The sequence below is a fragment of the Haliotis asinina genome, chromosome 7 (genome assembly GCF_037392515.1).
Source record: "Haliotis asinina isolate JCU_RB_2024 chromosome 7, JCU_Hal_asi_v2, whole genome shotgun sequence".
Lineage (NCBI taxonomy): Eukaryota > Metazoa > Mollusca > Gastropoda > Lepetellida > Haliotidae > Haliotis > Haliotis asinina.
This window is the reverse complement of record NC_090286.1, coordinates 65382079-65405365: the sequence shown is the minus strand read 5'-3', so window position 1 is coordinate 65405365 and position 23287 is coordinate 65382079. Positions and strand designations below refer to the sequence as shown.

Below are 23287 nucleotides of genomic sequence, written 5' to 3'. Positions count from 1 at the left end.
GTGTGGTTATATCTGTTCCTGTGTGTAATATAGGCTGATAGTCTTTGGTGGTTGTTGAGTGTGTGGTTATATCTGTTCCTGTGTGTAATATAGGCTGATAGTCTTTGGTGGCTGTTGAGTGTGGTTATATCTGTTCCTGTGTGTAATATAGGCTGATAGTCTTTGGTGGCTGTTGAGTGTGGTTATATCTGTTCCTGTGTGTAATATAGGCTGATAGTATGTGGCGGCTGTTGTGTGTGGTTATATCTGTTCCTGTGTGTAATATAGGCTGATAGTCTTTGGTGGCTGTTAAGTGTGTGGTTATATCTGTTCCTGTGTGTAATATAGGCTGATAGTCTTTGGTGGCTGTTGAGTGTGTGGTTGTATCTGTTCCTGTGTGTAATATAGGCTGATAGTCTTTGGTGGCTGTTGAGTGTGGTTATATCTGTTCCTGTGTGTAATATAGGCTGATAGTCTTTGGTGGCTGTTGAGTGTGTGGTTATATCTGTTCCTGTGTGTAAGATAGGCTGATAGTCTTTGGTGGCTGTTGAGTGTGGTTATATCTGTTCCTGTGTGTAATATAGGCTGATAGTCTTTGGTGGCTGTTGAGTGTGTGGTTATATCTGTTCCTGTGTGTAATATAGGCTGATAGTCTTTGGTGGCTGTTGAGTGTGGTTATATCTGTTCCTGTGTGTAATATAGGCTGATAGTCTTTGGTGGCTGTTGAGTGTGGTTATATCTGTTCCTGTGTGTAATATAGGCTGATAGTCTTTGGTGGCTGTTGAGTGTGGTTATATCTGTTCCTGTGTGTAATATAGGCTGATAGTCTTTGGTGGCTGTTGAGTGTGTGGTTATATCTGTTCCTGTGTGTAGCATAGGCTGATAGTCTTTGGTGGCTTTTGAGTGTGGTTATATCTGTTCCTGTGTGTAATATAGGCTGATAGTCTTTGGTGGCTGTTTAGTGTGTGGTTATATCTGTTCCTGTGTGTAATATAGGCTGATAGTATGTGGTGGCTGTTGGGTATGGGGTTATATGTGTTCCTGTGTGTAGTATAGGCTGATAGTATGTGGTGGCTGTTGAGTGTGTGGTTATATCTGTTCCTGTGTGTAATATAGGCTGATAGTATGTGGTGGCTGTTGAGTGTGGTTATATCTGTTCCTGTGTGTAATATAGGCTGATAGTCTTTGGTGGCTGTTGAGTGTGTGGTTATATCTGTTCCTGTGTGTAATATAGGCTGATAGTATGTGGTGGCTGTTGAGTGTGGTTATATGTGTTCCTGTGTGTAATATAGGCTGATAGTCTTTGGTGGCTGTTGAGTGTGTGGTTATATCTGTTCCTGTGTGTAATATAGGCTGATAGTCTTTGGTGGTTGTTGAATGTGTGGTTATATCTGTTCCTGTGTGTAATAAAGGCTGATAGTCTTTGGTGGCTGTTGAGTGTGGTTATATCTGTTCCTGTGTGTAATATAGGCTGATAGTCTTTGGTGGCTGTTGAGTGTGGTTATATCTGTTCCTGTGTGTAATATAGGCTGATAGTCTTTGGTGGCTGTTGAGTGTGTGGTTATATCTGTTCCTGTGTGTAGCATAGGCTGATAGTCTTTGGTGGCTTTTGAGTGTGGTTATATCTGTTCCTGTGTGTAATATAGGCTGATAGTCTTTGGTGGCTGTTTAGTGTGTGGTTATATCTGTTCCTGTGTGTAATATAGGCTGATAGTATGTGGTGGCTGTTGGGTATGGGGTTATATGTGTTCCTGTGTGTAGTATAGGCTGATAGTATGTGGTGGCTGTTGAGTGTGTGGTTATATCTGTTCCTGTGTGTAATATAGGCTGATAGTATGTGGTGGCTGTTGAGTGTGGTTATATCTGTTCCTGTGTGTAATATAGGCTGATAGTCTTTGGTGGCTGTTGAGTGTGTGGTTATATCTGTTCCTGTGTGTAGTATAGGCTGATAGTATGTGGTGGCTGTTGAGTGTGGTTATATGTGTTCCTGTGTGTAATATAGGCTGATAGTCTTTGGTGGCTGTTGAGTGTGTGGTTATATCTGTTCCTGTGTGTAATATAGGCTGATAGTATGTGGTGGCTGTTGAGTGTGGTTATATGTGTTCCTGTGTGTAATATAGGCTGATAGTATGTGGTGGCTGTTGAATGTGGTTATATCTGTTCCTGTGTGTAGCATAGGCTGATAGTATGTGGTGGCCTTTGAGTGTGTGGTTATATCTGTTCCTATGTGTAGCATAGGCTGATAGTCTTTGGTGGCTGTTTGGTATGTGGTTATATCTGTTCCTGCGTGTAATATAGGCTGATAGTATGTGATGGCTGTTGAGTATGGTTATATGTGTTGCTGTGTGTAATATAGGCTGATAGTATGTGGTGGCTGTTGAATGTGGTTATATCTGTTCCTGGGTGTAATATAGGCTGATAGTATGTGGTGGCTGTTGAGTGTGGTTATATGTGTTCCTGTGTGTAATATAGGCTGATAGTATGTGGTGGCTGTTGAATGTGGTTATATCTGTTCCTGTGTGTAATATAGGCTGATAGTATGTGGTGGCTGTTGAGTGTGGTTATATCTGTTCCTGTGTGTAATATAGGCTGATGGTATGTGGTGGCTGTTGAGTGTGTGGTTATATCTGTTCCTGTGTGTAATATAGGCTGATAGTATGTGGTGGCTGTTGAGTGTGGTTATATCTGTTCCTGTGTGTAATATAGGCTGATAGTCTTTGGTGGTTGTTGAGTGTGTGGTTATATCTGTTCCTGTGTGTAATATAGGCTGATAGTCTTTGGTGGCTGTGAGTGTGGTTATATCTGTTCCTGTGTGTAATATAGGCTGATAGTCTTTGGTGGCTGTTGAGTGTGGTTATATCTGTTCCTGTGTGTAATATAGGCTGATAGTATGTGGTGGCTGTTGAGTGTGGTTATATCTGTTCCTGTGTGTAATATAGGCTGATAGTCTTTGGTGGCTGTTGAGTGTGTGATTATATCTGTTCCTGTGTGTAATATAGGCTGATAGTCTTTGGTGGCTGTTGAATGTGTGGTTATATCTGTTCCTGTGTGTAATATAGGCTGATAGTCTTTGGTGGCTGTTGAGTGTGTGGTTATATCTGTTCCTGTGTGTAATATAGGCTGATAGTCTTTGGTGGCTGTTGAGTGTGGTTATATCTGTTCCTGTGTGTAATATAGGCTGATAGTCTTTGGTGGCTGTTGAGTGTGGTTATATCTGTTCCTGTGTGTAATATAGGCTGATAGTATGTGGTGGCTGTTGAGTGTGTGGTTATATCTGTTCCTGTGTGTAATATAGGCTGATAGTCTTTGGTGGCTGTTGAGTGTGGTTATATCTGTTCCTGTGTGTAATATAGGCTGATAGTCTTTGGTGGCTGTTGAGTGTGGTTATATCTGTTCCTGTGTGTAATATAGGCTGATAGTCTTTGGTGGCTGTTGAGTGTGGTTATATCTGTTCCTGTGTGTAATATAGGCTGATAGTCTTTGGTGGCTGTTGAGTGTGGTTATATCTGTTCCTGTGTGTAATATAGGCTGATAGTATGTGGTGGCTGTTGAGTGTGTGGTTATATCTGTTCCTGTGTGTAGCATAGGCTGATAGTCTTTGGTGGCTGTTGAGTGTGGTTATATCTGTTCCTGTGTGTAATATAGGCTGATAGTCTTTGGTGGCTGTTGAGTGTGTGGTTATATCTGTTCCTGTGTGTAATATAGGCTGATAGTCTTTGGTGGCTGTTGGGTATGTGGTTATATGTGTTCCTGTGTGTAATATAGGCTGATAGTATGTGGTGGCTGTTGAGTGTGTGGTTATATCTGTTCCTGTGTGTAATATAGGCTGATAGTCTTTGGTGGCTGTTGAGTGTGGTTATATCTGTTCCTGTGTGTAATATAGGCTGATAGTCTTTGGTGGCTGTTGAGTGTGTGGTTATATCTGTTCCTGTGTGTAATATAGGCTGATAGTATGTGGTGGCTGTTGAGTGTGGTTATGTGTGTTCCTGTGTGTAATATAGGCTGATAGTATGTGGTGGCTGTTGAGTGTGGTTATATCTGTTCCTGTGTGTAATATAGGCTGATTGTCTTTGGTGGCTGTTGAGTGTGGTTATATCTGTTCCTGTGTGTAATATAGGCTGATAGTCTTTGGTGGCTGTTGAGTGTGGTTATATCTGTTCCTGTGTGTAATATAGGCTGATAGTCTTTGGTGGCTGTTGAGTGTGGTTATATCTGTTCCTGTGTGTAATATAGGCTGATAGTATGTGGTGGCTGTTGAGTGTGTGGTTATATCTGTTCCTGTGTGTAGCATAGGCTGATAGTCTTTGGTGGCTGTTGAGTGTGTGGTTATATCTGTTCCTGTGTGTAATATAGGCTGATAGTCTTTGGTGGCTGTTGAGTGTGTGGTTATATCTGTTCCTGTGTGTAATATAGGCTGATAGTATGTGGTGGCTGTTGGGTATGTGGTTATATGTGTTCCTGTGTGTAATATAGGCTGATAGTATGTGGTGGCTGTTGAGTGTGTGGTTATATCTGTTCCTGTGTGTAATATAGGCTGATAGTATGTGGTGGCTGTTGAGTGTGGTTATATCTGTTCCTGTGTGTAATATAGGCTGATAGTCTTTGGTGGCTGTTGAGTGTGTGGTTATATCTGTTCCTGTGTGTAATATAGGCTGATAGTCTTTGGTGGCTGTTGAGTGTGTGGTTATATGTGTTCCTGTGTGTAATATAGGCTGATAGTATGTGGTGGCTGTTGAGTGTGGTTATATCTGTTCCTGTGTGTAATATAGGCTGATAGTATGTGGTGGCTGTTGAGTGTGTGGTTGTATCTGTTCCTGTGTGTAATATAGGCTGATAGTCTTTGGTGGCTGTTGTGTGTGGTTATATGTGTTCCTGTGTGTAATATAGGCTGATAGTATGTGGTGGCTGTTGAGTGTGGTTATATCTGTTCCTGTGTGTAATATAGGCTGATAGTCTTTGGTGGCTGTTGAGTGTGTGGTTATATCTGTTCCTGTGTGTAATATAGGCTGATAGTCTTTGGTGGCTGTTGAGTGTGTGGTTATATCTGTTCCTGTGTGTAATATAGGCTGATAGTCTTTGGTGGCTGTTGAGTGTGGTTATATCTGTTCCTGTGTGTAATATAGGCTGATAGTCTTTGGTGGCTGTTGAGTGTGGTTATATCTGTTCCTGTGTGTAATATAGGCTGATAGTATGTGGCGGCTGTTGTGTGTGGTTATATCTGTTCCTGTGTGTAATATAGGCTGATAGTCTTTGGTGGCTGTTAAGTGTGTGGTTATATCTGTTCCTGTGTGTAATATAGGCTGATAGTCTTTGGTGGCTGTTGAGTGTGTGGTTGTATCTGTTCCTGTGTGTAATATAGGCTGATAGTCTTTGGTGGCTGTTGAGTGTGGTTATATCTGTTCCTGTGTGTAATATAGGCTGATAGTCTTTGGTGGCTGTTGAGTGTGTGGTTATATGTGTTCCTGTGTGTAATATAGGCTGATAGTCTTTGGTGGCTGTTGAGTGTGGTTATATCTGTTCCTGTGTGTAATATAGGCTGATAGTCTTTGGTGGCTGTTGAGTGTGTGGTTATATCTGTTCCTGGGTGTAATATAGGCTGATAGTCTTTGGTGGCTGTTGAGTGTGTGGTTATATCTGTTCCTGGGTGTAATATAGGCTGATAGTATGTGGTGGCTGTTGAGTGTGTGGTTATATCTGTTCCTGTGTGTAATATAGGCTGATAGTCTTTGGTGGCTGTTGAGTGTGTGGTTATATCTGTTCCTGTGTGTAATATAGGCTGATAGTCTTTGGTGGCTGTTGTGTGTGTGGTTATATCTGTTCCTGTGTGTAATATAGGCTGATAGTCTTTGGTGGCTGTTGTGTGTGTGGTTATATCTGTTCCTGTGTGTAATATAGGCTGATAGTATGTGGTGGCTGTTGTGTGTGGTTATATGTGTTCCTGTGTGTAATGTAGGCTGATAGTCTTTGGTGGCTGTTGAGTGTGGTTATATCTGTTCCTGTGTGTAATATAGGTTGATAGTCTTTGGTGGCTGTTGTGTGTGGTTATATCTGTTCCTGTGTGTAATATAGGCTGATAGTCTTTGGTGGCTGTTGAGTGTGGTTATATCTGTTCCTGTGTGTAATATAGGCTGATAGTCTTTGGTGGCTGTTGAGTGTGTGGTTATATCTGTTCCTGTGTGTAATATAGGCTGATAGTCTTTGGTGGTTGTTGAATGTGTGGTTATATCTGTTCCTGTGTGTAATAAAGGCTGATAGTCTTTGGTGGCTGTTGAGTGTGGTTATATCTGTTCCTGTGTGTAATATAGGCTGATAGTCTTTGGTGGCTGTTGAGTGTGGTTATATCTGTTCCTGTGTGTAATATAGGCTGATCGTCTTTGGTGGCTGTTGAGTGTGGTTATATCTGTTCCTGTGTGTAATATAGGCTGATAGTCTTTGGTGGCTGTTGAGTGTGTGGTTATATCTGTTCCTGTGTGTAAGATAGGCTGATAGTCTTTGGTGGCTGTTGAGTGTGGTTATATCTGTTCCTGTGTGTAATATAGGCTGATAGTCTTTGGTGGCTGTTGAGTGTGTGGTTATATCTGTTCCTGTGTGTAATATAGGCTGATAGTCTTTGGTGGCTGTTGAGTGTGGTTATATCTGTTCCTGTGTGTAATATAGGCTGATAGTCTTTGGTGGCTGTTGAGTGTGGTTATATCTGTTCCTGTGTGTAATATAGGCTGATAGTCTTTGGTGGCTGTTGAGTGTGGTTATATCTGTTCCTGTGTGTAATATATTCTGATAGTCTTTGGTGGCTGTTGAGTGTGTGGTTATATCTGTTCCTGTGTGTAGCATAGGCTGATAGTCTTTGGTGGCTTTTGAGTGTGGTTATATCTGTTCCTGTGTGTAATATAGGCTGATAGTCTTTGGTGGCTGTTTAGTGTGTGGTTATATCTGTTCCTGTGTGTAATATAGGCTGATAGTATGTGGTGGCTGTTGGGTATGGGGTTATATGTGTTCCTGTGTGTAGTATAGGCTGATAGTATGTGGTGGCTGTTGAGTGTGTGGTTATATCTGTTCCTGTGTGTAATATAGGCTGATAGTATGTGGTGGCTGTTGAGTGTGGTTATATCTGTTCCTGTGTGTAATATAGGCTGATAGTCTTTGGTGGCTGTTGAGTGTGTGGTTATATCTGTTCCTGTGTGTAATATAGGCTGATAGTATGTGGTGGCTGTTGAGTGTGGTTATATGTGTTCCTGTGTGTAATATAGGCTGATAGTCTTTGGTGGCTGTTGAGTGTGTGGTTATATCTGTTCCTGTGTGTAATATAGGCTGATAGTCTTTGGTGGTTGTTGAATGTGTGGTTATATCTGTTCCTGTGTGTAATAAAGGCTGATAGTCTTTGGTGGCTGTTGAGTGTGGTTATATCTGTTCCTGTGTGTAATATAGGCTGATAGTCTTTGGTGGCTGTTGAGTGTGGTTATATCTGTTCCTGTGTGTAATATAGGCTGATAGTCTTTGGTGGCTGTTGAGTGTGTGGTTATATCTGTTCCTGTGTGTAGCATAGGCTGATAGTCTTTGGTGGCTTTTGAGTGTGGTTATATCTGTTCCTGTGTGTAATATAGGCTGATAGTCTTTGGTGGCTGTTTAGTGTGTGGTTATATCTGTTCCTGTGTGTAATATAGGCTGATAGTATGTGGTGGCTGTTGGGTATGGGGTTATATGTGTTCCTGTGTGTAGTATAGGCTGATAGTATGTGGTGGCTGTTGAGTGTGTGGTTATATCTGTTCCTGTGTGTAATATAGGCTGATAGTATGTGGTGGCTGTTGAGTGTGGTTATATCTGTTCCTGTGTGTAATATAGGCTGATAGTCTTTGGTGGCTGTTGAGTGTGTGGTTATATCTGTTCCTGTGTGTAGTATAGGCTGATAGTATGTGGTGGCTGTTGAGTGTGGTTATATGTGTTCCTGTGTGTAATATAGGCTGATAGTCTTTGGTGGCTGTTGAGTGTGTGGTTATATCTGTTCCTGTGTGTAATATAGGCTGATAGTATGTGGTGGCTGTTGAGTGTGGTTATATGTGTTCCTGTGTGTAATATAGGCTGATAGTATGTGGTGGCTGTTGAATGTGGTTATATCTGTTCCTGTGTGTAGCATAGGCTGATAGTATGTGGTGGCCTTTGAGTGTGTGGTTATATCTGTTCCTATGTGTAGCATAGGCTGATAGTCTTTGGTGGCTGTTTGGTATGTGGTTATATCTGTTCCTGCGTGTAATATAGGCTGATAGTATGTGATGGCTGTTGAGTATGGTTATATGTGTTGCTGTGTGTAATGTAGGCTGATAGTATGTGGTGGCTGTTGAATGTGGTTATATCTGTTCCTGGGTGTAATATAGGCTGATAGTCTTTGGTGGCTGTTGAGTGTGGTTATATCTGTTCCTGTGTGTAATATAGGCTGATAGTATGTGGTGGCTGTTGAGTGTGTGGTTATATCTGTTCCTGTGTGTAGCATAGGCTGATAGTCTTTGGTGGCTGTTGAGTGTGGTTATATCTGTTCCTGTGTGTAATATAGGCTGATAGTCTTTGGTGGCTGTTGAGTGTGTGGTTATATCTGTTCCTGTGTGTAATATAGGCTGATAGTCTTTGGTGGCTGTTGGGTATGTGGTTATATGTGTTCCTGTGTGTAATATAGGCTGATAGTATGTGGTGGCTGTTGAGTGTGTGGTTATATCTGTTCCTGTGTGTAATATAGGCTGATAGTATGTGGTGGCTGTTGAGTGTGGTTATATCTGTTCCTGTGTGTAATATAGGCTGATAGTCTTTGGTGGCTGTTGAGTGTGTGGTTATATCTGTTCCTGTGTGTAATATAGGCTGATAGTATGTGGTGGCTGTTGAGTGTGGTTATGTGTGTTCCTGTGTGTAATATAGGCTGATAGTATGTGGTGGCTGTTGAGTGTGGTTATATCTGTTCCTGTGTGTAATATAGGCTGATTGTCTTTGGTGGCTGTTGAGTGTGGTTATATCTGTTCCTGTGTGTAATATAGGCTGATAGTCTTTGGTGGCTGTTGAGTGTGGTTATATCTGTTCCTGTGTGTAATATAGGCTGATAGTCTTTGGTGGCTGTTGAGTGTGGTTATATCTGTTCCTGTGTGTAATATAGGCTGATAGTATGTGGTGGCTGTTGAGTGTGTGGTTATATCTGTTCCTGTGTGTAGCATAGGCTGATAGTCTTTGGTGGCTGTTGAGTGTGTGGTTATATCTGTTCCTGTGTGTAATATAGGCTGATAGTCTTTGGTGGCTGTTGAGTGTGTGGTTATATCTGTTCCTGTGTGTAATATAGGCTGATAGTATGTGGTGGCTGTTGGGTATGTGGTTATATGTGTTCCTGTGTGTAATATAGGCTGATAGTATGTGGTGGCTGTTGAGTGTGTGGTTATATCTGTTCCTGTGTGTAATATAGGCTGATAGTATGTGGTGGCTGTTGAGTGTGGTTATATCTGTTCCTGTGTGTAATATAGGCTGATAGTCTTTGGTGGCTGTTGAGTGTGTGGTTATATCTGTTCCTGTGTGTAATATAGGCTGATAGTATGTGGTGGCTGTTGAGTGTGGTTATATGTGTTCCTGTGTGTAATATAGGCTGATAGTATGTGGTGGCTGTTGAGTGTGTGGTTATATCTGTTCCTGTGTGTAATATAGGCTGATAGTATGTGGTGGCTGTTGAGTGTGGTTATATGTGTTCCTGTGTGTAATATAGGCTGATAGTATGTGGTGGCTGTTGAATGTGGTTATATCTGTTCCTGTGTGTAGCATAGGCTGATAGTATGTGGTGGCCTTTGAGTGTGTGGTTATATCTGTTCCTATGTGTAGCATAGGCTGATAGTCTTTGGTGGCTGTTTGGTATGTGGTTATATCTGTTCCTGCGTGTAATATAGGCTGATAGTATGTGGTGGCTGTTGAGTATGGTTATATGTGTTGCTGTGTGTAATATAGGCTGATAGTATGTGGTGGCTGTTGAATGTGGTTATATCTGTTTCTGGGTGTAATATAGGCTGATAGTATGTGGTGGCTGTTGAGTGTGGTTATATGTGTTCCTGTGTGTAATATAGGCTGATAGTATGTGGTGGCTGTTGAATGTGGTTATATCTGTTCCTGTGTGTAATATAGGCTGATAGTATGTGGTGGCTGTTGAGTGTGGTTATATCTGTTCCTGTGTGTAATATAGGCTGATGGTATGTGGTGGCTGTTGAGTGTGTGGTTATATCTGTTCCTGTGTGTAATATAGGCTGATAGTATGTGGTGGCTGTTGAGTGTGGTTATATCTGTTCCTGTGTGTAATATAGGCTGATAGTATGTGGTGGCTGTTGAGTGTGGTTATATCTGTTCCTGTGTGTAATATAGGCTGATAGTATGTGGTGGCTGTTGAATGTGGTTATATCTGTTCCTGTGTGTAATATAGGCTGATAGTATGTGGTGGCCTTTGAGTGTGTGGTTATGTCTGTTCCTGTGTGTAGCATAGGCTGATAGTCTATGGTGGTTGTTGAGTGTGTGAGGTAGTAGAGTCTGGATAGTCTTCTGTGGTGGCCATTGGTTTACCCATAGGTTTATCTACATATTTGTGGTGAATTGTTTCACTTCCTTTGAGAAGATGTCCTGTAGCATGATATTTGTATAGTTGTCCTCAGGACCAGTGATATAGCTCTTTGATGTGCCATACAAACACCACAAATGTTGGGACACATGAGGATCTTACAATCATGGTCACCAGAGGAGACACTTCTCTTGTGGAGGCAGGCGAGCTGAGCCCAAGCAGTTGGGGGTCTTTCTCACCTTTTGTTTATCTTCCCCCACATAACGAACAGGCCCTTTAATCAGGGTGGAAACGCAGTTTGACATGCACGTGTGTAGTAGGCAAACCATACTGGAATCACAGTTTGACATTTGAAAGCTGTTTATGTGTCAAATTACCTGTTTCTCCAGTCCTTAACACTGTACATTTGATGTACCTGAGAACCATATTACTAATGAATTCAGTGAATTGCTAATAAGATTCTATGAAAGCAGCTTCAAAGACTGGTGTTGAGCCAATGAGCAGTTGCCAGTTTATTGTGTTGGTTACAGCCCTTGAATCTGCTGTGATATGCATATTAGACATGGTCTGTAAATGGTGTTTCAGCGATATAGAGGAGATATCAGTATCCAGTCATTACTATCGTCTGAAAAGAGTGTAATTGATCTGCCTGATACAGAGGAGCCTGTAGGTTATTGCCATGGAAGCTTGCTGTATACCTAGTTGACTAGCTATGTTTCTACAGGAAAAGGCAGCATTGGTTGGGTGTGTTGGGTATTTGTAGAGTAGACATGACTAGACTTGTGCATGAATTATCATCGCCCCGGCATGTAATGCGGGGGGATATAGTCGATGCCTCCTCCGTCCGTAATCAGTTTGTTTCCGGAGCATAACTCAGAAACCGTTTAATGTTTTGAGACCAAACTTGATAGATATAATGATCTCAACCTATAGTTGTGCCTTTTGCTATTTACAGAGTTTTGGCATTGTTATGTTTTTTGTTTTACCATGGAACATTTTGGTGTTAGTCTAATGGTGGGGCAGGCTTCGTTTCCGGAGCAGAACTAAAAAAACGTTCAATATTTTTCTGCAAAACTTGGTAGATATGTGTGGCAGACCCCAGAGTGGTGCCTTTTGCTGTTTACAGGTTTTTGTGATGTATTATTTTCTGGGTTTCCATGGAAATGTTTCGGACTTAGTCTCAAAATGAAGGGATGTGCTTCGTTTCCAGAGCAGAACTAAAAACTATTCAATATTTTTCTGCAAAACTTGGTAGATATATCAGTCTGAACCTAAAGTGGTGCCTTTTGCTACTTACAGGTTTTTCTGATTTCTTTGTTTCTCAGTTTCCATGGAAGCGTTTTGTACTTAGTCTCAAAAGTGAGAGGTGTTATTCGTTTCCAGAGCAGAACTCAAAAACGTCTTAATATTTGTCAGTGTTACGTGGTAGATATGTGTGGCAGACCCCAAAGTGGTGCCTTTTGCTATTTACAGGTTTTCCTGAGTTATTATTTTCTCTGTTTCTTTGGAAACGTTTTGGTCTCAAAAAGGAGGGATGGGCTTTGTTTCCGGAGCATAACTCAAAAGCCGTTCAATATTTTTCTGCAAAACTTGGTAGATACATCAATCGGAACCTAAAGTGGTGCCTTTTGCTATATACAGCTTTTTGTGATTTATTATTTTCTCGGTCTCCATGGAAATGTTTTTGACTTACTCTCAAAAGTGAGAGGTGTGTTTCGTTTCCGGTGCAGAACTTAAAAACTTCTTAATATTTGTCAGTGTTACTTGGTAGATATGTGTGGTAGACCCCAAAGTGGTGCCTTTTGCTATTTACAGGTTTTTGTGATATGTCATTTTCTTGGTTCCATGAACACGTTGCTGACTTCGTTTCTGGAGCACAACTCGAAAATCATTTCATATCTTTCAAAAGACCTTGTCAGATATACGAGACAGATCTTGTAATGGTGACTTTTTCTGATTAGAAATGTATGGCATTTATATTTTTCATGAATTCCATGGAATCAATTCAGACTTGGTCTAAAAACACAATAAATAACTGCCAGATGATTTGTCCTTTCAAATATGTGGGGGGCCATTATGTCATCTTCTGATGACTCTTGTCTACAAATGTTGATGAATTCATGTGGATGTCACTATGCACTCTATACATGGCTTGTTTCTTATGCTAAATTATGCTACATAAGGATGACCTGTGTTGAGTTTCTGGCACACAGCTAGTGGGGGCATGTGTGTGTGTTGAAAGGCCCCTTGGAGTCTGGCACATAGGTAGTTGGGGGATGTGTGTGTTGAAAGGCCTTTTGGAGTCTGGTACACAACTGGATGTGGGGATGTGTGTGTTGAACTAGTGAAGGGATGTGTGTGTGCTGAATGGCCTGTTGGATTCTCTGGCACACAGCTGGAGGTGGGGATGTGAGTGTTGAACTAGTGAAGGGATGTGTGTGTGTGTGTGAAAGGCCTCTTGGAGTCCCTGGCTCACATCTAGTGGGGGATGTGTGTGTTGGAAGGAATGTCCCTGGCACACAGGTATAATGTGAAAAGTTGCGTAAAACAAACACCTGCAGCTCCTGCGTAACTGGTACTATCTCGGGTTAGCTCTAAAGTGAAATGAAAGGCAGTACTGTGGGCAAATTAACACAAGTGAATCAACAAATTGACGTCCATGTGTTGTGCATATGTGACCCAACACATTATGGACACACGACATGTTGATTAGTATTACAGACATATATCATCTTTCATTTCTTCTGGCCACATTTCTTATTTTGCTAGTCTATATTTGACCTTGTGTGGCTGTAGTACCCCATTGTACCTCCAGTATCTTAAATCCCAGTAGTCTGGACCCCAATAGACTGTTCCCCAGTACCCTTACCCCAGTAGACAGTTCCCTAGTTCCCTTACCCCAGTAGGCTGTTTCCCAGTACCCTTATCCCAGTAGCCTGGACCATAGTAGACTGTACCCTAGTAGCCTGGACCCCAGTAGGCTGTTTTCCAGTACCCTTATCCCAGTAGCCTGGACCATAGTAGACTGTACCCTAGTAGCCTGGACCCCAGTAGGCTGTTTTCCAGTACCCTTATCCCAGTAGCCTGGACCCTAGTAGGCTGTTTTCCAGTACCCTTATCCCAGTAGCCTGGACCATAGTAGACTGTACCCTAGTAGCCTGGACCCCAGTAGGCTGTTCCCCATTACCCTTACCCCAGCAGGCTGTACCCCAGTAGACTGTTCCCCAGTACTGTTACTCCAGTAGCCTGGACCCCCAGTAGACTGTTCTACAATAGACTGTTCCCCAGAAAACTGTACCCCAGTGCCCTTACCCCAGCAGGCTGTACTCCAGTAGACTGTTTCCTAGTACCCTTTCTCCAGTAGCCTGGACCCCAGTAGCCTGTTCTCCAGTAGCCTGACCCCCAGTAAACTGTACCCCAGTAGACTGTTCCTCAGTACGCTTACCCCAGTAGCCTTGACCATAGTAGGCTGTACCCTAGTAGCCTGGACCTGAGTAGACTTCTCCAGTAGCCTTGACCCCAGTAGACTGTTATCCAGTAGCCTGAACTTCAGTAAACTGCACCCCAGTTGACTGTTCCCTAGTACCTTTACCCCAGTAGCCTTGACCATAGTAGACTTCTCCAGTAGCCTCGACCCCAGTAGACTTTTCCAGTAGCCTGAACCCCAGTGGACTTCTCCAGTAACCCGTGGACCCCAGTGGACTTATACAGTAGCCTGGACCCCAGCAAACTGTACCCCAGTAGCCTGGACCCCAGTAGACTGTGTTCCAGTAGCCAGGGCCCCAGTAGACTGTACCCCAGTAGCATGAATCCCAGCTGTCTGGCACCCAGTAGCCTGTACCCCAGTATTCTGGGAAGTAGTAGCTCGGACTCCAGTAGCCTGTACCTAAGTAGCCTAGACCTCAGTAGTCTGTACTATGGTAGCCTAGACCTCAGTGTGTCTGGACCCCAGTACTTTGGATCCATTTCTCTTGAACCCAGTAGAATGGGCCCCAGTAGTCTGGATCCCAGTAGCCCATACTAAAGTAGCCTGTATCCCAGAAGTCCGGACTCCAGTAGCCTGAACCCCAGTAGACTGTGCCTCAGTAGCCTGGAACCCAGCTGTCTGAAACTCTGTTCTGAACCCATGACTTGTGTTTTAGACACAGTGAAAGAGGTAAATCTCCCTACCAGCTGTGTTGTACCAACTGGTGGAGGACAGTGAGGTTGTACTGCCTCCACTGACACACTGATATTTAGCATGTGCCCCCCAGAGAGGTGAACATGTATAAGGCTGTAGCAAACAGACCACTGACGTATATATACTTTTCTTTCTGTAGGTCGCAAGAGAGAGTGGTTTCCATTGTGTGAGGCGAGGGAGCGGTTATTACACAAGCCAGTGCAAGTCACCTACCTGGAACTACTCAAAGATCGACCTTTGGTGACCTGAGACTACTACATTCCAGCCTTCAAAGCACAAGATGTAAAGTTGCACGCTATGGACTGTACACTTCTTTTGATTGGATGATTATGACATGTTGATCGTCATGTGACTGAATTTATTGAAAAGATGTGTTTTGTGATTGGTTACAGCCACTGATGGTTGCAATGTATGTATAATATAGCGATTTTAAGATACCTATGTGATATGGAGAATTAATAAAGACAATATGTGTATTTTGTTGAGTGACTGGTATGTGAGTGAGGTAGCATCTTGGCGAGATGTAATGTATGTAACAGTTCACTTGAAGATATGAAACTTGGGGTGAGAGAGGATTGGTGCAGATTGTGATATTAACATATTTAACATATATTCATGTTTAACATATTTCCAGTACTCTTCCCAACTTTGAGGTGCTCTTTAGAACATTCTACTACCAAGTATCTCAGTCATCAGGCAAATTTGCTAACTGTCCCGAGACAGCTGTGTGATGCATCTACTAAATGTATTGAGTTCATAAAAGGAGGTATATGTCAATCTAATGAGACACAGGCAAGGTATCACAGAGTCTGTCCTGAGTAGTAAGAGCAAACTTACTTGTTCCAGTCCAGGGGAGAAGACAGTATTGACTCTGAGGCCACTTTGTTGGAATGCTTTAACATTTTCTCGATAAATGGACTGTATAGTCGGTAATGAGTTTCTAGACAAGTTATGGTTGGACAGTAGCCATTACCCCAATGATCATTTTGTGTGATGGAGTTGTCCCCCCTGCAGGATTATGTGGCCTCATGGCTTTGTAGACTTTGTTTTGCAGATTTTTATTCGAAGTCCAGTTTGACTCTGAAAGTTTGTAATTTTTCAACTCAATCTCACTTTATTCCTGAATATTGCATGTGGGCATCTAGAACCTCACTGTGGATGGTCTTGGTGAAGTGGTAGCACATCAGTTTTTGATAAATGTATGTGGAAAGCCCGAATAAACCATGTCTCAGCTGCTTTGTGCACAACTATGTAACTGTCTTGCCTTCAGATACCTTTACTATGAGGAATGATAAACATATAGTGTTAATTTTTTTAGACATTTTGATACAAGATATTTTAAGACATCACAATGGAAACAGCTTTTGGAATTAATGAACATCTATTTTGCTACCTGTTTAGACTAGGACTTTTTCATAACTTTTCCAGATTTTCCAAGTTACCATGTGGAACTATGTAATACTATGTGTTTGTATGAAAGAGAGTGTGTGAGAGAGATTTACATGCAGTATTTATTGACAGACCAAGGATTTGAGTATTCATTCATGCTGGTCATATTGACAACAAAGTTTCTCAAGTGTATTTGTTTTCCTGGAATAAATGAGATTCAGTGATCTCATAGACAGACCTATTTATATTTACTGTTGGTGTTTGCCTGGGGGATTTGCCATGAATTGAACCTCCAGGTTGAGTAAGGGTCTCCTCATGTGTAGTAAGGCCTCTATTCTAGTGAGCTGACAACCTTTAGAAATTGTTATCATAAGTAATGTCATAGAACTTGAAACCATCATTTAAAATGTTTTTTGTAATTGTTGTCAACATATATTTTTAGGCCAGTAAATGCAGATGTAGATGTGAGAGGTATCAGGAGCAGTCATACATCACTTTGATTGAAGGATATCTGATGATGGATTGGGTTGGATTCAATCAGGTGCTATATTTACACTCTTGAAGACGGCGTCTTGTACCAAGTGTTACTACATGTTACTCAGTGTTATTCTAGGCAGGAGCCAGTACATTAATATATGGATTGCTGTGTACTTTCTAAAACTTCCTTTATGTTAATGATGTGAAACCCTGTGGGAAAAGTAGGACATAACATGTCTGTTAGAGAGACAGCCAATGTACACTGAGCATCAGTGTGGACCTTGTTGCTTCAGACTCCAGTCTGTTGTAAGTGGTTACTTAGAGCCCCATGATCTTCGAACAACTGGCAACATTGCCTGGTCCCTGTGACCGACATGTTCTGCAGCATCCACTGGTCCCTGTGACCGACATGTTCTGTAACATCCACTGGTCCCTCTGACCAACATGTTCTGCAGCATCCCCTGTTCCCTGTGACCGACATGTTCTGCAACATCCCCTGGTCCCTGTGATCATCACATGTTCTGCAACATCCCCTGGTCCCTGTGATCATCTCATGTTCTGCAACATCCCCTGGTCCTTGTGACCAACATGTGTTCTGCAACATCTCCTGGTGACTGTGACCTTGTTGAAGAATAGGATTTGAGTAAACAGATAGGGGCCCAGTTTACAGGGGTTCCAATCAACAGGGGGGCCCGGTCTACAGGGGTTCAGGTCTTCAGAGGGGTCCAGTTTACAAGGGGGTCAGCCCTGTCTTCCCTCTTTACACCTGTTGTGTCATAAAGCAACACGAATCATTTAAGCTGTCCTGCTTACAGGTTAATCAGTATTTTCTTTTTAATGGATAAAATGGATCCATCATCAGGCTTCATTTGAGACTATCAGTTTCTCAGTATGTGCTCAGATGTAAGAATTCAACTATGAGAGTCACTGGTTTTTCTGGCCTGCATGTTAACATCACTGTTGATTGTTTAGTTTTGAATGAAAAGCTTTAAGACATTGCTGTGATGCTCTGCTGTAATATCCTAAGTCATAGTACACTGCATGTGGATATTGTAACAGTCACAGCTTATTAAGGAAACAAACTTGGGTCAGGTATGTTAGTTTGAGAGACATGAGATTTGGATTTGTTCTGATATATTTATATCTCAATCTATACCTGTACATCTGCCTGTAGATTTGTACCTGTGTACTTACCTGTATGTCTAACTGCAGATTTGTACCTGTATAGTTTACCTTAAAATCTGCCTGCAGATATGTTACTGTATGTTTGCCTGTAGATTCTTACCTGCACATCTACCTGTAGATTTGTACCCGAGGAATTACCTGTACATATACTGTAGGTTTGTAATGGTGTAGTTACCTGTACATCTACTTGTAGGTTTGTACCAGTGTAATTACCTGTACATCTACCCGTGTCATTACCTGTATATGGACCTGTAGGTTGATCTACTTGCATCTGTGTAACTGTGCATTTACAACCTGTGTATTTGTACCTGTACATTAGCACCTTCAATGGGTGCTAGCTGTGTGAAAGTGTGTGCTGTGCTGTACATTTATGTCACTGTTGTGGACTAGAGTGAACATTCTTCCTAACCAGTTGTGTTTATATACTTGACTGTACAAAGACATATGTACTTTATTCTACTGTATTTATAATTGCTGGGTTTTGAAGTGAACTATTGAAGTTTGGTGTATTTAAGTAAGCCTGTTGACATGAGAGCCACTTTGTCTAATGCTTGTTGAATATATTACTGTTGTCAGAGAATGACCACACTGTCTGAATGAAGACTTTCATTAACACTTGTATACTGATTGCATTAAGTAAGGGAACACAAATACTGGAGTGGAGGTTATGTTTTGTTCCATGATGGAACTGGTTCAGCTGATGCTATGCAACACAAACTTAGCACTTTTAGATGACTGTCAGTGATCAGTTAAAGTCTGTACCATATCAAGGTACAGGAGCACATGCAGAACAATTAGGTAAACGTTTAACATTAAGACACATGATTGCTCCCTAAAATTGTTTCAAGCAAAAGGTTGCCAAGAAAAACGCTGCTGAAAATCAATTTTGTGTGTTTACTTACTCATGACTACTCTTGCATGTGTTCCTTATCTTCACCCAGCAGTTTCACCACTTTCAAGCACTGATACTGATTCAACTTTAGATTCAGCCGTAGATAAGCTGATACTGATTCAGCTTTAGATTCAACTGTAGAATCGCTGATACTGATTCAGCTTTAGATTCAGATGTAGAAACAATGTCCCTGCTCTGTCATGGAGGCAAGTTGATATATACACCAAAGTTTGCCATCAGATGGCACCACCATCGTTACTGTACGCATGCTGTCCTGCATGGACAATACGGCTCAACACGCTCCATTATACAAACACACCAACTGGACTGGGACTGCCTCATGGTGGTAAACAGCCCTGACTCCTGACCCATGTACTCCATTGTTTCCACTCTGCCTGCTGTGATATGATTGTTATCAAGGGTTATAACATCACAACTGTTATCAAAGACTACCATCCAGAAAGTGGCTGATAAATATGTATTTTTATATCTTTGATTTGATTAATATATAGAATCAATGTGTATCACTTATTGAAATATCATCAATTTGATTAATATATAGAATCAATGTGTATCACTTATTGAAATATCATCAATCAGAAACAAAGGATGGGGAACTTAATAACTGAAAGTGTCATTAGTCTAATTAGATATGTTGACTAGCTTCCTATTGCTGAAAGAAGACATTGCTGATAGATTTGTTGTTCAGATACGTACGGTGTCTGGAGCCTAACAAACACATGGATCTGTAAGCTAGCTGACACAATGTATCTCTGTCATTGGAGACATACAGTGACAGTGCCATTGCTGCCCAATGATAATGGGTGGACAACACATCTTGGACTACCCAATTAGCACTAGATAGAAGTGATCATAGAATCAAACCGTACTGTCAGTGATGAACTTAGGAGTAACAGTATGAAGGCAGTGGCACCTCAACTGCAGCCCTCCAGGTTATAAATACAGGTAAATATACAGGCAGGTCTATAGTCTATACTACAGTCTATAATCAGGACAGTGATGGGGCAGATATTTAGGCAGTAAAGTGTATAGACAGCATCAATTAAGGGACAGATCGTTTTACAGGTGGTACAGGTTACAGTTAGACTGAGATGAATCTACAAGTAGTACAGTTTATTGTCAGGCCAGCTATGGGGCAGATACATTTTCAGGCAGCAAGTGTTTGGTTACCCCAGTTAAGTGGCAATCATAACAGATAGTTAACATTAATAGTTGCCATAGATAATGTGCTCAAGACCAGACAAGGTCATTACATGGGGAAACAAGAGGGATTACAGAGACATTGCAGGTGTTTGTGGATTCATTATCAGAGCAGGTGCTCTTTTGTTTTCATAGGTATCGAGGTACGCCATGATTCTGTTCCCTATTTCTCTTTATTATTTCAATTTAAACATATTTCATATGCCATTTTGAAATATGTTTCATGGTATGAACTAAAATTTGGTTTCTTCTTTAAGAATGTGCATTTTAGCTTGCTGCATATGAAATCACTTATCTTCACTTTGCAGCCTTGCCATATTGTCTACAGTTCTGGTGTATCAGTAGGTCCTGTGGGTAACTTGGGATGGATTTTGAATTCCCTGTTTTCTAGAACTATTTTATGAATGAGTGTTAAATATGTTTGTATAAAACTCTTTGCATACTGATGTCAACTTTTACAATACATAACTCTGCATCTGACTTCATGCCTTAAATGACACAAAGTGTATTCTGAGACCAGAGATTACTCGTTGGAGTTACTGCCCCTGATTTTCCTGACTATTGTTTGTATGTTCAAGGAAGACAAGTTCCTCTTCTCATGTACTAACTGATGATGAAAAATTGCAAATATTTACCTTCAGTTGGAAACGGTTTGTGTTAATAAGTTATTTCATTTGCGGTATTGTGTAATGTTCTGTTTTCTCATTGATTTATTCTGTATACATCAATAAAAACATTTGCTTTATGTGCTACGTGAAGTTGTAGTGACAATCAGTTGACCCTCCGTTGACAATCCCAGGTAGCACCCTTACAAGCTGATAAGTCCATGGTAGATGAAAGTATTACTCTGTGGAGGCTTCATATAATTTCACAGTATTGTTGTATAATATGATACTGTGTTAATCACAGTATTTTTATACAGTATGATACTCTGCTAATCACACAATTGTTATATAGTATGATACTGTGCTGAACATAGTATTGTTACATAGTATTATACAGTATGATGCTGTGCTGACCACAGTACTGGTATATTGTATGATACTGTGCTGACCACAGTATTGTTATACAGTATGATACTGTGCTGAACATAGTATTGTTATACAGTATGATACTGTGCTGACCACAGTATTGTTATACAGTATGATACTGTGCTGACCACAGTATTGTTATACAGTATGATACTGTGCTGACCACAGTATTGTTGTACAGTATGATACTGTGCTGAACATAGTATTGTTACATAGTATTATACAGTATGATGCTGTGCTGACCACAGTACTGGTATACAGTATGATACTGTGCTGAACATAGTATTGTTATACAGTATGATACTGTGCTGAACACAGTATTGTTATACAGTATGATGCTGTGCTGACCACAGTATTGTTATACAGTATGATACTGTGCTGACCACAGTATTGTTATACAGTATGATACTGTGCTGACCACAGTATTGTTATACAGTATGATGCTGTGCTGACCACAGTATTGTTATACAGTATGATACTGTGCTGAACATAGTATTGTTACATAGTATTATACAGTATGATGCTGTGCTGACCACAGTATTGTTATACAGTATGATACTGTGCTAATCACAGTACTGGTATATTGTATGATACTGTGCTAATCACCATACTGGTACACAGTATGATAATGTGCTAATAACAGAATTGTTATTTAGTATGATACTGTGCTGATAGTATTGTTACAAAGTATGATACTGTGCTAGTCACAGTACTGATGTACAGTATGATACTGTGCTAATCACAATTGTTATATGGTATGATACTGTGCTAATCACAGTATTATGTAGTATGAGACTGGTGATAACAGTATTGTTATAAGGTATGATGCTGTGCTAATCATAGTATTGTTATTCAGTGTAGTACTTTGCTTATCACAGTATTTGTATGCAGTATGAGACTCTGCTGATTCAAATATTGGTATGCAGGATGATACTGTTCTGAAAAAGGTATATGGTATGTACTATGTAACTATGTCCTTGGCCAAAAATAAGTACTTTGATTGTAATTCTTTGTGTGAATGAAACATCCTATTTCCTTTCCCAGGAGAAAAAAAATGCTTGCAGGAGTCTCTGAAAAACATCAATGTAGTATGGTGCTTTTGTGTGCATTCAATATTTAGTCAGATCAAATCATAACAAGCCACATTATCATTATTAAAAATAATTGTGTATTTGTTTTTTTTTTCATTTTGGAGATGTAATTTTTGCCAACGATCTGATAAGGCAGTCATTTAAGAAGTATTTCCTTATGATTTAGTGGTATTAGGTTTTGATTAACTGTGCTCATGCATTATGCACACAAAATGCCTGCCATCAAATAGTGTTATCCAACAACTTGTGGATTTACAACACTGTTCAGTTTTCAAGTGCCAATCATGAAATAAAACAAACTGTGCAGAGACATATGTTTTGTTTGTTTTTTTCCCAGATATCTGTCTTCAGAATTCTGCGCAGAATGGAACCTAATGCTTGTTACCCTGTTTTGAAGTAGAAGCAGACAAGCCCTCTGCTGTCAGTGTGGTTACTGTAGAACAAATCTCAGTACCCAGTGTGTGTCCATAGGATAGGTCTCCAGTACCCCATGTGTCTCCCTGAATTTGTTTAGGACAGCACGTCTCCAGTACCCCGTGTGTCTCCCTGTGTTTGTTTGGGCGAACAGGTATCCAGTTTCTTGTGTGTCTTCCAGTATTTGTTCAGGGTAAAACGTACCTCCAGTATCCAGTGTGTGTCTCCCTTGCTTGCTCAGGGTAGGACAGACCTACAGTGCCCTGTGTGTGTCTCCCTGTGTCTTTGGTAGGGCGGAACAGGTCACCAGCATCTTGTGCGTCTTCCTTTGTATATTGTAAGTCTCAAGTACCACAAGTGATCTTTCTGTGGTTTTGTCATATTTCTTGCATATTGCTAAAGACTATAAATCTAACTAACCCACTCTTCCTGTAGTCATTGTGTCTCCTTTATGCGCACTCAGGAGCAAAGGCTATTGTGACATGGATAGTATTGAGACCTGATTGCTTTGAATCATATATGGTAATCTTGTGAATGATTTTCTTTTTAATTGAACAAAAAGTGTGTTAAAATGGTCTGTCGATTCAAAATTCTTAGAAACATCATTTGGCAGTAAAGGCGACGTGTTCCGCAAAACAAGTTACAGACTGTCCCCGTATTGGCATCCCTCCAGTAAAAGCCCCATGTAGCGAACCTTGTGACAGGTTCCAGCCAACAACCCGTACAGCCCATACTCTATCTGGCTACACAGGTGTATCGGCGAGAAGAGTTCATAAACGTCGGGGGTCTACTGAGTGTGAAAGGTAGAATATAGTACACAACAGGAATTGTTTGTGTTGACTAGCGGGATCGGGTAGTCAGGCTCGC

General features: G+C 41.1%; 1 protein-coding gene across 1 annotated transcript in view; it reads left to right on the top strand.

Annotated features, from left to right (window-relative positions):
* LOC137290911 (diphosphoinositol polyphosphate phosphohydrolase 1-like) overlaps positions 1-22316 on the top strand; it is a 95459-nt gene extending 73143 nt beyond the window's left edge. The window contains exon 4 of the mRNA XM_067822113.1: positions 14860-22316. Within this exon, the coding sequence (XP_067678214.1) occupies positions 14860-14969 (110 nt within the window). The 3' untranslated portion in view covers positions 14970-22316. The remainder of the gene's footprint in view (positions 1-14859) is intronic.
* Positions 22317-23287: the final 971 nt, after the last annotated feature.